Below are 16,087 nucleotides of genomic sequence, written 5' to 3' on the forward strand. Positions count from 1 at the left end.
CCATCTTCTATCTAGTTTTTTTTAATTCAAGGGTCGGTTAAATAATTATACGTTGAGCGTGTGAGACATTTGCTAATCTAATCTGTAAGCTTCTTGCAGACAGATAGGTAGATATATATTAAATATATTTATGTTTATTCATTTTTTCCTTGAATTCAAAGTAAGATTTAGAAGAGCAAAAGTGTTTGAGTGTTATGTAGTCATTTGTTGTTACATGTCTGCCTATTGTTACACTTTTTATACAACAGAATAAAGCTTTGTGACTTTAGCTAGTAAAAAAAAAGGAAAATTTTAATAACTCCGTGTTTTCTAATGTAACTATTAGAGATTGCATTCATGTCCTGAAGACAGTAATTGTAATGATTTCCATTGAAGGTGGGAAATATTTAAGTTTTTCAAAACAATTTTTATAAAGAACTAGAGTAAGTGAATACTCAGGATTTGACCTAACTTCTTAAAAGGTTCATTCCGTTTGATTCTGTTTTTTCCTTCCAGGTGTGAGCCATGCAATGGGAGGGAGAGGAGGAATAAATAGAGGAAATATTAATTAAGTGTTCTGTAAAACTAGAATAACTGTGAATAAGACTGTCAAATCTGTTTTAGTGCCGTAATTGTCGAGTTTAAAAACATTTTTGTATTTAAATTGGTATGCTTGTCTCAACATTCTTTATTAATAAAATGTATTTCAGTGTCAACAATTGTTATTCTTTTCTTCATTTTCATAAGTTGACTCTTCTTTTGCCCATCAGTCTAAGGACAGTTGTACCAGACTTTGGATAAGGTCTGCCCAGAACGCGTAGTAATGGCTCTTGCTGTTCTACTAGGCACATCAACGTTGTAGTATTGATCTAAATAGAAGAGAAATCATTTTTTTTATTAAAAAGAAAACAAAACACTTGAATTTAAAAATAGATTATGTTGATTTTATACTCAAAGGCTGTGTTTATTATTTTATTATCAAAAATGTTTATAATTAATTTGAACTTTCTGACAAAAAGAAAACCAATTGCCTTGACAGATTAACATTTCACTACCTTTTAGTAAAATTAGGTGTAACTCTTTTTCAAAGTAAGAATTTGAGAAAACTAAGTTATTTTTAAAAATAATAATTCACTTGGGTTTTATCCTTTTAAAAAATTATAATGTCATTTATATAAGCACAATAACTTGGATTTCTGGATTTTTCAAAGAAGTGTCTTAGGTCATATAATTTGATTAATAAAATTAGTTTCTCAGGAACTTCTTTCTGATCTCATATGGTCTGTGTAATGATGCAAATCCATGTAACTATGGCAAACAAGGTGACAGAAGTAAAATAATATTTTCAGTAGCAGTTTTACTCAATAATTGGATTTTTTATTATAATAGGCTTTCATGAAAGATAAGACAGAATTCAATTAAAATCCTTTCAATTTAATGTGAAAGTAAAGTGAAAATTTAAACTTCACCTTCTTTAGAACAATTAGAATAAGTATTAGAGTTCAACTTCTCCCCTCCAGTCATCATTGAACACTTGGTGTTTTTGTTTTGATTATATTTATATTTCAGGGATTAGGTCACACCTTCGGGAATCTGTTAAGATTTTACTGAACTTACCCTTAGAGAAGGCATAATAATCGTAGCCATCGGGTTTTCTGAGGTTGGGCAGAGCTATAGCTGAAGTAACCACCCTCGGAAGTCCTCTCCACAGTGAACTCACTTTAACTTCGTTATGGAGGAAACCTGTAGAAGGCACTTTTTAAAGGTATCAGACTGGAAGGCAATGTACCTTATCGGGAAGAGCAGCTACTGAGTCAGACAGACTGGGCCTTAATCCCAGGTTAGTCGCTTGGTAGCTCTGACACCCTGGGTGTGATTTAACTTCGGCACCTCAGTTTTTGCCCTGTCTGACCTGCGATGACTACCTACCTTTAATCACTACTTTGCGGATTATAGACTTGTAAATCATGTTCTTGGTAAGAGATACTTAATAAATGGTATTTATTATAATTAACAACATTCAAACTGCATACCTTACCCGCAAAGAGAAAGAAAAGACCTTCGATCATTTACTGAGGCAAATTGATGTTTTGTGTCATAAGCTTAAAGGATTAGGGCTATTTGGTGATTATATTTAATAAGCCTTACATTATAAGAAAGTATTATATCTACTCGAGGTATAAGAATTTTTAACAGTAAAAAACGTTACCTTTGTCTTGATAGAGGACTCTGACGGGCTTGTATTGAATTCTGATAGCCTGAACTTGTGCAGGTCCGATGGCCCGCTCGAAGCGCCGGCGCCTCACCTGTGTTACCTCTCCATACACTGGGTAGTTGATGGCGGGCCTTCTTCCAGTGCATTTTCTGGTGGGTTCCTGCTTATAAGTATACTGCTGAATTCTGCCACCTGTTGCATATTAGAAAATCACATAGAATACGAAAATTAATTTTAATCCCCCCAAAAAAGATGGAAAGCTTTTACAAGGTGGAGGGGGAAAGGTTTTTCATAAAGCATGTCTAGACATTAATAATGGCTATTTAGTCAAAGGTGTTATAAAAGTAATTACTAAATCTTGAAATGCTTGTTGAATGAATAAAGCCAACAAGTTGCAGTTATATGTTTAACTTTGAAAGTAAATGATGACATTTTTGATGTCAATGCAAAAAACAGGCAAAGCTGCTATTTGCATGTTGAGATCGAAATACTTTTTACTGCCTTCAATTTTTTTTATTGAAAATATTTGACTTCAGCCATTAAAGATGTATTTTGACAGTAAACTCAGTAGCAAATGGAAATATTGAATAAAATTTCCCTGGCAAAATCAATTCTTCAAAGTTTTGAAATTTTGTCAATTATGTAACATACCTCTCTTGAAAAAATACACAGATTCAGGTCTGTCCTTATATTTAGCTATTGAGAGAGCTGCCACTATTTTTCCATTTAATCCTCCAAATCCTTTTACAATTTGTTTAGGATACCCTGGATCTTGTCTATCATTGGTGAACCGCCAGTACTGAGAATCCTGATAATTTAAAAGAGGAAATGATGTTAACAGCTTTGTGGAAAAATAAGGTTATGAATTCTTTCTTAGATTTAAGCGTAAGGAGAACATTTTAGCTTAAGTGTTTAAGTTGACCATTAAAGTTACCAAATTGTTAACCTTTATTGAATTTTGATGATAGAACAGTTCATTAAAATAAGAAACCCTGCTGAGTAGAGATTAAGCTGATTAATGTTTTTGTAATAAAGAATGAATGTTTGCTGATTTCTCTCACAAAGATTTTTTTTTTTTTCTTACCTTAAAAAAGAAAGTTTTCCCTTCACAGTTGCACCTGGTGAAAACAGTATCAATAGGGGAAGGGATACCCCAAACGTCAGTAATTCTGCGAGGTGGAGATGGTGGACTGAATGGATTTAGCATCCAGAAATAATGACCTAAAATTGAAAGTGATCAGCCAGTAAACTGAATGAATACCAAAACCTATCCTAAAAGAAACCAAAGTGGAAAAAAAAAATTTAAGTAATTTACCATAAAAACGTTGAATGGGTTGACAAGCATTCTATGACTAGAAATTAACGAGAACTATACTGGTACAGAAGGTACTATTTGAATATTTCTGAGAGTGGATATTTCTCAAGTCTGAAATTTAGCATAACCTTTGAAATATTTTAGTATTCCAGTTTCTCTAAAGAACATGCTGACTTTGTAAATTATACAGAGTCACATTTCTCTTCAGTTTTTTATCTTTCAGAATTAAGGAGTCATAGTTAAGTGACCCCTAAAATCTCTATAGCCTTACTGTACAAATCTGTGATTTACTTCCTTTAGGATTTAATCTAAATGTAATTTAAGAGGACTGGACTAGCAGTCAGTACGGCAGAGAATTAACACGTAATAACTGTTACTCTTCCACAGAGTGTAACACTTGAACTCATCACAATCATGATGTTATTTTCAAATAAAATAGAGCAGGGAAAACAAATCCTGTTGTAATTTCACATGATATGAAAATAAAATTCGAACTACCTTTTAATTCCTGAAGGTAGGAAAAATCAGTATCAGTTCAAACGCTTTTATTTTTGTTTGTTACTTTAATACGTCTAAGTCTGTTATTCCAGTGTTTTGGTAATTACTCAGGTTCTCATAATATTGTGTGAGGTAAGTTTGTCAATCAGGTTCCCCTCGAGATGGCTCAACCCAAACTACCATCTCCTATGGCTTTGGTTCTCATAAATGCCAAGAACAAAATGATGAGCAGAAGAAGAAACATGCGCATTGCTCACCTCGAAATGCGACCAATGTCCCATTGCGCAAAGTAGTCAGTCCATCTAACGGCTTACCGTTGCATATATTAGTCTCGTCTAAAACATTAACAAAAAATTAAGTCAGTACAAAACAAAATGAGAAAAGTGTTTATGTTCTTTGCATATCCTCCTGCAGGGTTCTATTTCCTCTGACAACTTTCCTAAGCTCTTGAAGGGTGTATAGTTTGAGGTGCAGGTGTCTCAGAGGTGAAAGAAGAGAGATCATAATTGTTTTATTTGAAGGTGATATTTTAAAATTATATAAAAATAAATGATGAATTGGAATGGGCCAGGTTACCTGGTCTGCATGTAAATTAGACAATTATTGGCTGTTTGATCTCAGTATGAAATTCTCTTTTTCAGTTCTGATTGCCCTTTAGAATTGATTTGGAAAAGAAATACCTCAGATTTTTACATTGCATTGTGCTTTCTTTTAAGGATAAACTCTCAACTGAGTATTTTTGACATTCTGCACACTGGCTCTGCTTGCAGACAGAGATGCACTAAATTCCTAACAATCATTCAGCTTACCTACAGAGAAGCCATAAAACTTCACAAGTTACCAAGTTCAAGGTTCTAGATTATATATATATATATATATATCAACAGAGTGATACTAAATCAGGGCATTCTGTTTCTGGTAGATTTAACTTAACATTACCAGTTTAAAAAATGAAAGCAACTGATTCTCTTTACCCGAAAGCATGGGGTTGAAGTCCATGCCTTGACTGGGTCCTCTCACGATGAAATCACTGCCCGGAATAACTATGGGAGTTAACACATGGGGCCTGAGAATTATGGGAGGCTCTTCTCCTTCATCTGCATCTTCACCTTCATTCTTCGGATTTTCTTCAACTGTCTCTGAGTTAGGAGCTTGGTTAGGGCCGGTGGTGGTTTGCAGTATGCCCTCCCCTGAAGGGGCAGAGTTCGGTGTAGGCACTGTCGACGAAGTCATCTTTGGGGGACTTGGCGTAGGCTTTGGTTGTCTCACTTTAGGTGTAGTGTTTGGCTTTTTGGTAGAAGTGAGTATTTGGGGTGCTTCGGTTGGGTTTGGGAGGTCAGTAGTTGTCACTTTAGAATTAGTAGCTGTATCTTCTGCTGTAGCTGTCGTTACTTCAGATGTATCCATGGTCTCTTCGGTTGTGGTAGTTGTCTTTTTTGTTGCAGTCATTACTTTGGGTGCGACAGTTGTTTCCTTATGAGCAACTTCGGATGATGTGGTGGAATCCTTGGCTGTGGTAGACGTTGCCTGCACGGTTGTACTTGTCATTTTGGATTCAGTGGTTTTTTCTTCTGTCGGGGTTGCTGTCTCTTTTGTTGTACTCTCAGATGCAGTGGTTGTAATTTTAGTTGTGGTGTGTGTGCTTTTTTCTGTTGTCTTATCCTTAGCTGTGGTAGTCATTGCAGGCTTGGTCACTTCAGAAGTGATTGTAGTCTTGGTTGTAGATACAGCAAGCTCCTTGGGACTGTTTTCAAGAGCCTTTGGTGTGGGTTTTGCAGGAAACTCGGGTGTTGATGCATCAGGGTTCTTGGTTGGAATGGGAGGCTCCATGGTGGTAGCTGGAGTAGAGGCCTCTGAAGTGGTTGGAACAGGTGTCTCAGGAGAAGTTGGAGTGGGGTCCTTGGGAGTGGTGGGCGCTGGCTCTTTGGGAGTGGTGGGCGCTGGCTCTTTGGGAGTGGTGGGCATGGCTCATGGGAGTGGTGAAGCAGGCTCCTTGGGAGTGGTGGCGCAGGCTCACTTGGGAGTGGTGGGCTGGCTCTTTGGGAGTAGTGAGGCGCAGGCTCCTTGGGAGTGGTGGCGCAGGCTCCTTAGGAGTGGATGGCATGAGCTCATAGGAGTGGTGGGGCTGGCTCTTGGGAGTGGTGGCGCAGGCTCCTTGGGAAGTGAGCTCCCTTGAGTGAGTGGAAGGTGGGAGCAGAGCCCCTTGGTGAGTGGTGGGAACAGGCTCTTTGGGCGTGGTGGGCGCAGGCCCCTTAGTGGTGGTGGGAGCAGACTTCGGAGGGGTGGTGGGAGCAGTTGTAGTTTCAGCTTCAGATGTAGACTTGGCAGGACCTTCGGACGTGGCAGTTGTTTTCTCTGTGCTTCGTGTCTCTTTAGCTGAAATGGTCTTCTCTGTTGCACTAGCCGAAGTCTGTTTCTTTGTTACAGAAGTCTCTTTAGTTTCAACCGTTGTCTCTTTATTGACTGTTGAAGTTGTCTCTTTAGTTGTTTCAGATTTAGATGGAAGACTGGGTTTAGAATTTGTTGTTGTTACTGTTGTCGTGGTCTCGGAAGTTGTGGTAACCTTATTGCTTTGGGTGGTAGGACTGTCAGGAGTTGGGGTGATCTTGACATCGCCAGTGTCCTGTCCACTTCCATCTTCATCTACAACTGCTGGTTCTGGGGTAGGTTTTTTTTTAGGAGTTTGTTTCTTCTTGTTATCGTTTACTAAAGAAAAAAATACATCTTTTATTTGGGGGTAGTTTTTTTTTTTTCTTTAATAGTGACAAAGATCTCATTCTTATTGACTAGCTGTATGTCTCTAGACAGGTTGCTAACCTCTAATATGTCTATTAATTTATTGTAAAATGTTAAATACACTATCTTATTGGGATATTTCAGGGAATGATAGAGATAAGGGATGAAAAGCATGAGTAAAACTCTATACAATTAATATATGGAAACAAGTGGCAAATTTGAAATTACCAACATGATCAATCACACCAATTCATCTCTTTATTAAAGCTCTTTGCTTTTCACTTTTTCCACTCTTGTACCACATTGCTCAGTGCCCCTTCCTTCCTCCTGGAAACCTGGTTCCAACACCCTGTTGCTTCACTGCACCAACTGCCTGAGAGGCCTCTAAAACTACATCCAAGGAATCTGCTCCAGTCACCCCCGTAGCCCCTGCTGAGCCTTGTTTCCATACACACGGCTGTTAGCTGTTCTTTTTTCTCTGCCCAGACCCAAGAGATGGAAGAGATTAGGATGCCATGGCAGCAAAAAGACCCTATTTAACAGGACTTCGCACAGCAGCTACCCCATAGGTAAACTACAGAGCCCAAGGGGTGCATCACTGAGATGGGTTCTACGTAGCAAATGTGTATTGCAATTGTATTGTGCGCAAGATTTTCTGGATGACTCAAAGATTAAATATCTGGCTATTCAGCTAGAGAGCAGACTTCAGGGAAAATCATAACCGCCCAGGAGATAGAGTTCTTTAAAAGCAGTATCCCAAATCCAGTATTTCCTGGGGAAAGAAAATATAGTTTAGAATTTCAGGAAATAATAAAAAGCAGAACAAAGGGAACCTCTTTTTAGGAGGTAATAGCCTATCTGTAATAAATTCACTATTACAGAAAAATCAGCCAGATACATAATTAAGAAAATAATAAAGAGGTTCTGTAAGATGTGAATAATCTTGCCTTTCTCAGAGAGGTATATATGAGCATTTAATGAACTAACATTTAAAACAGCATGTAAAGCAGTATATGATTGTAAATAAAATAAAAGAAATCTGGAGAAGGAAAAATGAAAACACAAGGAAGATAGAGGAAGAAGAAAGAAATGTTATATTGGGTAGCAAGAACTGAAATAGAAAACCATAAATAATCATCTTTGGCGCCATCTTGTGGTTCCACAGTCGCTGCTATGGCATCTTACATCCTTTGCTTTAAAGAGTGGTTTCTTAGCTGCTTGGCACTAATTTCCTATAGGAAGTTTTCATTGGTATCTTCTAAAATAATTTTTACGAAGTTATATAACCCCTCAAATATTGAAATGTCTTCAAATCATTCTACCAACACTCATTACTTTTAGATAATTATTGTTAACATGGCATTGATATAGTCTTTGATCTTTATCAATGCTCAAACCTTTGGGTTTCTTCTTTAATTCTCTATTAGCAGCTGAATTTTTGGAAGACTTGAATTTCCGAATAGTTGAAGAGGAAGAGGAAGAGGAGGAAGACTCTTGATTTTCAGAAACTGAATGTTCTATAAATCAAATAAAAAGTTTGATCACACCAATTGTGATTTAAAGCAAAAAAAGAACTGCCAGTCCAAATATAACAAGAAATGCTACTCATTGGTCTAAAAATGTCTGTGTTCTGCTTTACTTTATCAGTAATATGATCAACTGTTCCTCTAATTTGTCAGTTAAAAGCAAGTCATCTGAGCTTATCACAGATACTAACAATATATATAACTTCCTCTCGACTTTCCCATATCTTATATAATCTAATTATTCTGTAAAAAAGATCATTTTTTTTCTTACATTAAGACTTCTGATTATTTTAATCTAGACCCCCATACTGGTTTCAGTAAATAAGGAAAGTAAATATCTGAGGGTTTATACCTTGGCTTTAACTTTGACTTAAAACAAGTAAACAGAAAGTATAATGAGACTTTAATGACTCATAAGATTACCCTGTTCTATGAAGAGTCTTATAAAAGCAATCCACCTACAGTTTATTTCATCTCAGAAAACTCCTTCTGTTAAATCTGTCATCTTCCTACCTTCCATTATTTCCTCTGATTCTACAACTTTCTTAGTCTTCTTCTTGTTTGTTGATTTGGGTGAACGTTTGGTTGTTGATTTGGGTGAACGTTTGGTTGTTGATTTGATGACCTGAGAAGCATCTGCAGGCGGAGGTGCGGTCTTTGAAGATGGTGGTGATGTGGGGTTATGCACTGAGTCCAAGCAAGACAGGTCAGTTAACATCTTGTTTATATTCATCAGCAACTCTACCTGTGAAAGGCATGGATGCATCTGGCTTCAAGAATAGATGCTGGTGAAAACCAGTGCAGGCAGACTGTAGTCCAACACTAATTACTAGATGCATTGCTATAGAATATTGGTTCTCAAATGACTATAAGTGATGACATGGAGCAAAGGCTCAGGCATCAGAAGACCTGAATTCTAGTCCTAGGCCTGCAAGGCTATATCTACCATTGTGACCCATTTTGAACTTTGTTTTCTTGTCTGCAAACTGAGATGTTTATTCTAGATGACTTCTAGAGGTATTTGCCTGTCTAAAAAATACTTTATAAAATCCATCCCTTATGCTTGCTTTCTGTGATGATAAAAATAATTACTGCATGTGGATGATAGGTATTTGTGCTCTCGAGAAGAGAAATATGATAATTAACATTTTTCATGTTCATACTCATTTAAATCAAATGATGCCAATTTTCCTTTCATTTTTTTAATTATAGAAGTTCTACATTTTATACCTTCCCATTATGTTTTTCTCAAAATTTGTCGCCCTTTTCCAAGTTTAACAACTATTTATGGTTTGATGTGTATCTTCTAAATGTTTTATCTCTCCCTTCTCCCTCCTCTTTTCATATCCAGAAGAGAAAATACGGGACATGTTTCGGACATTAGGAACCAGAAGAAAAAGAGAGGGATTTCTGCAAGATTAGGAAGCAGAGAATAGTGGGGACACGCTGGGTAGTGGGGACTTGTGATAAATCCTGCTGCTTTTAGCAAGCATCCCCTCAAACTCCATTGCTGCAGTCTCCATGAACTGACGTACATCTCCCTCCTACTCCTACCCAACAAAACACCAAGTACCTCAATTTGAGAAACAGTTCTGCCACATATCAGCCAGTGACCTTGAGCAAAACTCTTAACCTCTTAGACTGTTTTCTCAGCCACATTCATAGCTATGATCCTTTCAATTCCTGAAATGTCATGACGTTGAGATATATAGATGCCTACAACCAGTATCCATAGCAATCTTGAAATAACTGAGTGGTTAGTTGCAAGATAGTTTGGTTGTCATTTTTTTTAAATGAAGTATTGAAGCTCTAGGTAGTTCCTTTCTTTTCAGTTGGGACCCTGACTGATCATCTCCGTGAATTCTGTAAATGAAGCACTACCTTCATTTTTTTTCATTGAGTTCTACATAAACCTCAGGCAATCTTTATAGCATAAAGCACTGTCTTTACGAACAGGTTCTCTCAATGCTTCAGCATTCTCTACCCATTCTCCCTCCCCATCCATCCTCTGCCCAAAATAAATTCTTATTTTCTGTCACACGGCCAAAACAATTATCAGGGCGATGAGTAAATATGCAGCAGTCATCACGGGTCTTTTGAAAGCTGTGGGAATTTTGTGCTCTGAGTTTTGATTATAAGGGTGTTGTCTCCTTTCGTTTTAGAACGTTTTCCAATAAAAATATTGAACAGTTAAGAAATGTCCCTCAGCTGTGCCGATTAACAGTTTTCCACCCCATTTCCCGAACTGTTTGAAAGAAGCAGGAAGTGCAGCCTTGTTTAAATAAAATGATAAGATTATGCAAGCATTGCTTGTTTTCACTTTTATCTTCCTAAATATTCTTGTTTTAAGAAAGTAGGATTTCAGAATGAACATTTGGTAAAAAAACAAAACAAACAAAAACATTATCAAAGTATCTTTTTTAAATCTGTTTTTTGTAAAATTGAGAGGGTTTTATTATACTCTCGGAGTACTCCTTGGAAACCTACAACCAGAGAAGATTTTAAAAGTGGGACAGTCCCTTTTTATTGACTCTGTCATGCACAGGCACTCAGGGAGACCATGGAGGTGACTGTCAAGACAGGAAGAGACATAAAACAGACAGTTAACAACTTCTCTGTAGGTTCGCCTGTAAATTTAGTGTCTTTACCTAACTCATAAATTTACTAGAGAAGCTGAAAGTGTTGATTCTCTCAATTATACACTCAAAAACATTAAAGGCAGCTCAAAGGACAGTTGACTTGGTGGCATCAGCAACATTCGGGTGAGACAAGAAATCATCAAGGGAGTCGGTTACTGTTGATTTAGCCTGAAATTGAACCACACCTGAAGAAAAAAAGCATATACACTCGAGGCCCCGTCCTCTCTGTTACTTAACCAGTGACCTCTAGTGCTCCCAGAGCCTGGCCAAGCCAGGGAGCGCTGTCGGAAGAGGCTTTCCTTCTTTAATTCATCTTGGAGAAACAAAATTAATACGAAACAGCTCGCCTGTTAGTAAAATCGCGGCCTTAGATGGACTGCGCGTTAGACATTATTCGCGGAGCTAAGACAGGTGCACAGATCCGGCTGCGCCGAGAAGCGCCGACCGGTGCTGTGATTGATGCTTACCTTTTGCACAGAAATCCTCATAATCTGAACAGCACTTGCCGTACTTCATACATTGTGCGTCACAGTCACACTCCCGCCCTCTTGCAAAGGACTCGAAGCAGCGGCCTTTACAGGAAAGCTCTACCCAGAGCGAAACAAAACATGACGGATTATTGATGAGGCACCCGCTCCCGTGGATGGAGCGCCATTTCCCACCTTCTTGCTGACTTGAGCTCCGAAAGTGCCTTTCTAAGTCCCTTATTTGGAACTTGGAAAATGGACGGTTTCCCAAGCAGAGACAGCCCAAGTCAAGAAAGAAATATGGTGACTTAGGGAAACCTTCCTTGCGCTTGGATGCTCCAAGAGACACCCCAACGCTGCCTGAGTCCTTTACGTGTATGGACAATGGAAAACTGGGAAATGTCTCCATAGTAAACTGCCCTTCCTAAGGAAACCCTCCATCCTCTCCTTCTCACACCACTGCTTCGTAATGGGTTTTTGTTAATTTAACATTCAGATCCTACAGCAATATATTCCAAGGAGCTGGCTTAATATAAACGGGTCACCGTTTTGGCAGAGACTTTTGTTATGACAAACTGGGCAAGGTGTGGAGTTGAAAGATTTTAGCCTAATCCAAGGCATGGACTATGTAAGGGAGGCCTGCTTATTTTTTTAAAAAAGCCTTGGTTAGAGGCACAGGGGCTCCACTGAGGCCTGTTTGAAATAATTACCTTATACAACACATAATACTGTACAACAATATACTTATCGACTATATGCAAATTCTAAAGCGATTGTAACATAAACGATTTTAATTATAATTTTCATAAATTGAATATGAAGCGGTTCTGTGTTAACATCAAAATGGCCCAAAATATGTTTTCAAGAGAAATACTACTCATAATTTAAAATTCAGATCCTTCATTGAAAGGATTAAACACTAATCATTAATCATTTAATCATTATAATCATTAAACACTAATGCTTCATCTTTAAAATGCCTTTTGTCAAGTAATTTAGAAACATGTTAATATAAAAAAACCCACAAAGTCAAGTAGTAAACAAGCGTATTTTATGTCCATGGATTCTTTTGCTGTAACTGTTGAAGGGCCCTATCACTAAATAATTACATCTCCAATTGGTAGTAAATAATTACTCATTACTATTTACCTAATAACTACTGAGTCATAGTGTTAAGTCTATTTAAAATAAGACATTTTACTTGGCACTAGTCAATACCTCTGTGCAAGTGACAGAATTCCAGGCTTCCCTTCCCCCCACCCCCACCCCCAATCACAAGCTTTGACACCACACCTAGGTACAGCACACGCAACATTTATGCAAGTGAAGGGAAAGGCACTTAAACAAAAAGAAGTGAAATAGTGTGAAAACAGCACAGCAGGGGGGATGAGGGAGCTCTCAAGAACAGTGTTGCTTGACAGGACACCAGCTCTCAGGACTTACCCACAGTGCAGACTTTCTTGAAATCAGGGCAGCACTCCATGTAGTGTTGACAGTTATAATCACAGTTGCAGGGGGCATCTCTAGAATACCCTTCCCCACATCTCCCTGCACAGCTTGGTAAATCTAAAATTATACAATATAGTGTAAACATGGCCAAACCACTTTACCGGAAGGGAGGGATCTAACGAGGGGGACAAAGCCACTTGGTGAGAGAGAATTATTTTGTTGATTGGAAAAGGTTAGGAATGATAGTTAGCTGTAGGTTCAGGTGATCTTTGCCTGATCTTTTATGTGACCTCGATCATGCCACTTTATTCTTTACTAGACTGAGAAGATAAATACACTTTTAAAAATCAGGCAAAGTAATAGCTGTGCACTTCTCGGGGAGCGTGGCAGCTACAGCTCTACTGATGCTGCCTCTCAGATGATGGCTAGTCGCCATTATTTGAGCATCTCTGTGCTGGGCACTGAGTCATACACTATCTCTAAGGCTTATGAAAATGTTGCTAGGAGAGTATGAATAGCTTCTTTTTAGAGTTAAGGAAGCTGAAACATTGAAATTTTAATAACTTGCTCAAGGGCACACAGCTGGTGAATAGACCCAGTATATACGTATTGCAGATCAATCAATACCCGTTAATTATTTGCACTGACTTCGTTCACCCTGACAAGTGTCTTGATTTGCATAATAAGTTACATGATCATCTTAAGTTAATAGCCCACCTCGAATTAGAATTCTGATATATCTGATTCTAAAGCCTGAACTTTTTTCTTTTACCCAATCACATGGCCTCTCATTTTTGACGATGAGTTTAAAGTAAGCTGGTTATGCTTTACTAGGCTTTCTCTTCCTCTGGTTGGTGGGGATCAGTGGGTTCTTTAAATGTTGGGGGAATCAGATGCTTACAACTACTGCTAAACGAGTATAGAATAGATTACTCTTGAAATAGCGTCTGGACATGAATATAAAGGTCATGAACAGAGTTATTCTTGGTAAAACAAAACAACAAAAAAAACAAGAATAAAAGCATAATTATCTTTGAATATATTTTTTAAATCATTTGGAAAACACCTTGAGAACCTCCCTGAGAGATAACCACAGAAACGTAACAATTGAATCCATCTCTGGAATAGAAATTGACAGGTGCAATGTCTTAAATCCATAGAGGGACTTTGAAACACACTGAAAAAAAATCTCAAAATAATGAGTCCAGGAAGGTCAAAGTCTTAATATGCAAATAAAATAGCAAATATTAGGACACCTTTCAGAACTTTTTGCATACATATGTGCACAATACACACAAAATGCATATATAGTGTATGTATATAAATACATATATTATATATAAAGAAAAAAAAGGTGAAGAGGATGAGCAGGCAAGAAAAGCAGACAAGACGACATTAAAAGATTATTCTTTTCCAGTTAGCAGATTTCTGAAATAGGAAATCAAATGTCTTTACAGGAAAAGTTTACTTTCCTATATTATATGTCTGTCCTGCTTTTACCGCTATTAATTTTAACAGCTAACTTTCAGTTCATTTATTTAAAGAAAAGTAAAGCCATTTTAGTGAACAATTGATTTTATTTCAAGGGAAAGGTGAGTTAGGAAGTACACCCACTGTTGTGAACCTCGAAATTTTACTATGAGATTGCTGACAAGTCGGGAGACACCACAGTAATCAATCCTCATTCCTTAGCAAATATTTATATTTGCTTTCATGCATTTCCCATCTTTTCTTATCTAAGCGATATTGAAACTATGTCCATGGCAGGGAGTTATCTCTCATGCTCAGGTTCATAAGAATTTTGATTATTTTACTGGAAATGTCTATTTTATAAATGTAATTTCACCATAACAATCATGCACCTAATAAAAAATGACATTCACATCTGTGTAAGTTCGTATCTGGATGAATACTCCTTATAAAAGAGAGCACTTCTAAGGTTAACAAAATGCCATTTGAAACACTGCAGATGTTAATTGTAACATGACATCTATATTTACATCATGCCCAAACAAGTTATTTATCAATAATTTATTTGATGTAAGAGACTAGTTAAATTTCTTTGTAAACATGTAGATAAAAATTACGTTCTATTTAAATACTGTTATTTTGGTTAATCTGATGATATTGTATTGTTCCAGTGATATCTGTATATTTTTAAATTTTTAGAGAACCACGGAGATAAGTACAACAATTATTCTATAGGAGAACTCAAAACTTCTTGAAAGATTTCATAATACATGAGAAAAAAAGTGACAATTCCGAAACGCTTACAAATATGTTAATTGTGCTTTACAAAATTTTAAGGTTGTACTACGCATTATACTTAAACAAATATATGATTTTCGAAATCTGTTTCATGTGTTGTCATAAAAGTTGGAACGGAATGATTAGCAATAGCTGTGAAATAAAACTATTTTTGATGATTAAGTTACCTTGAGAAGAAACTTGCTGAATCAAGAAAAGAGAAAGCAACGGCAACAAGTAAATGGGAAGTGTTTTCCACTCCATGGTTGTTTTCAGGTACCGAACTCTCGCTGAAGAAAAAAACAATAGAAGTATGAGAAAAGTACTCTTTAATCTCGCCTCTAACTTATGCTTCTGCTAAAAAGTTTGGGGAACTTTTAAAATGCAATTTAATGATAAAATCATCCCATTCTTGAAACGAGACTTTTTAAAGTAATTAGCTTTAATTCTATAATAAATATTTGATCATTAGATTAAATCTTATGCAGACAAAATAATCAAGTCGCCATTTCACTCATGTTACTGATGATTTTAAAACTTTAGAATTCCCCGGAATAGAACGCCGACTTATCTTAAAACTCTATTCACATTAAAACATGTACTTACAATATAAGGTTTAAGTCCTATCTTGGGGAAAAAATAACCAGCTTCAGTAAAATCTAATTTAATAAACACAGGAGTTATTGTTCCAACTTTCCCTTAACTATCAATATAAATTTATAAGCTTCCAACAGGTGTATTGCATTAATGTGATATTTTTTCAAACCTTTTCAGCTACTATCCTTATAAATCGTTTTCAAATACCTTTAATAAAGTTTATCCCTATTGAAATGAAAACACATTTAATTCCACGAAGCAAGTTAACTTTGACACTTACCCGTAAAATGATAGATGAATTTCTCCAAAGTCCTGGAAGTCTTATATATCAGTGCAAACACATTGGGATGAACCAATTAGTCCAAAGGTTAGACAAAAATCAACAGTGTTGTCACCGAGATCAAACTTTCCTCATTTAT

At 36.9% G+C, this 16,087-nt stretch overlaps 2 protein-coding genes across 2 annotated transcripts in view; one reads left to right on the forward strand and one right to left on the reverse strand.

Moving 5' to 3' along the window:
* Nucleotides 1-690, forward strand: part of TPR (translocated promoter region, nuclear basket protein) — a 57,106-nt gene extending 56,416 nt beyond the window's left edge. The window contains exon 52 of the mRNA XM_039881231.1: nt 496-690. Within this exon, the coding sequence (XP_039737165.1) occupies nt 496-551 (56 nt within the window). The 3' untranslated portion in view covers nt 552-690. The remainder of the gene's footprint in view (nt 1-495) is intronic.
* Nucleotides 16-15,361, reverse strand: PRG4 (proteoglycan 4). The gene is given in 12 exon segments (XM_039881232.1): nt 16-848; nt 1,597-1,722; nt 2,189-2,386; nt 2,846-3,002; nt 3,279-3,415; nt 4,265-4,342; nt 4,982-6,039; nt 6,041-6,713; nt 8,783-8,956; nt 11,376-11,495; nt 12,819-12,941; nt 15,260-15,361. Coding segments are annotated over 12 exon segments (3,018 nt in total). The 5' UTR covers nt 15,336-15,361; the 3' UTR covers nt 16-750.
* Nucleotides 15,362-16,087: the final 726 nt, after the last annotated feature.

This window comes from Pteropus medius, unplaced genomic scaffold, assembly GCF_902729225.1.
Source record: "Pteropus medius unplaced genomic scaffold, Ma_sr-lr_union100, whole genome shotgun sequence".
Lineage (NCBI taxonomy): Eukaryota > Metazoa > Chordata > Mammalia > Chiroptera > Pteropodidae > Pteropus > Pteropus medius.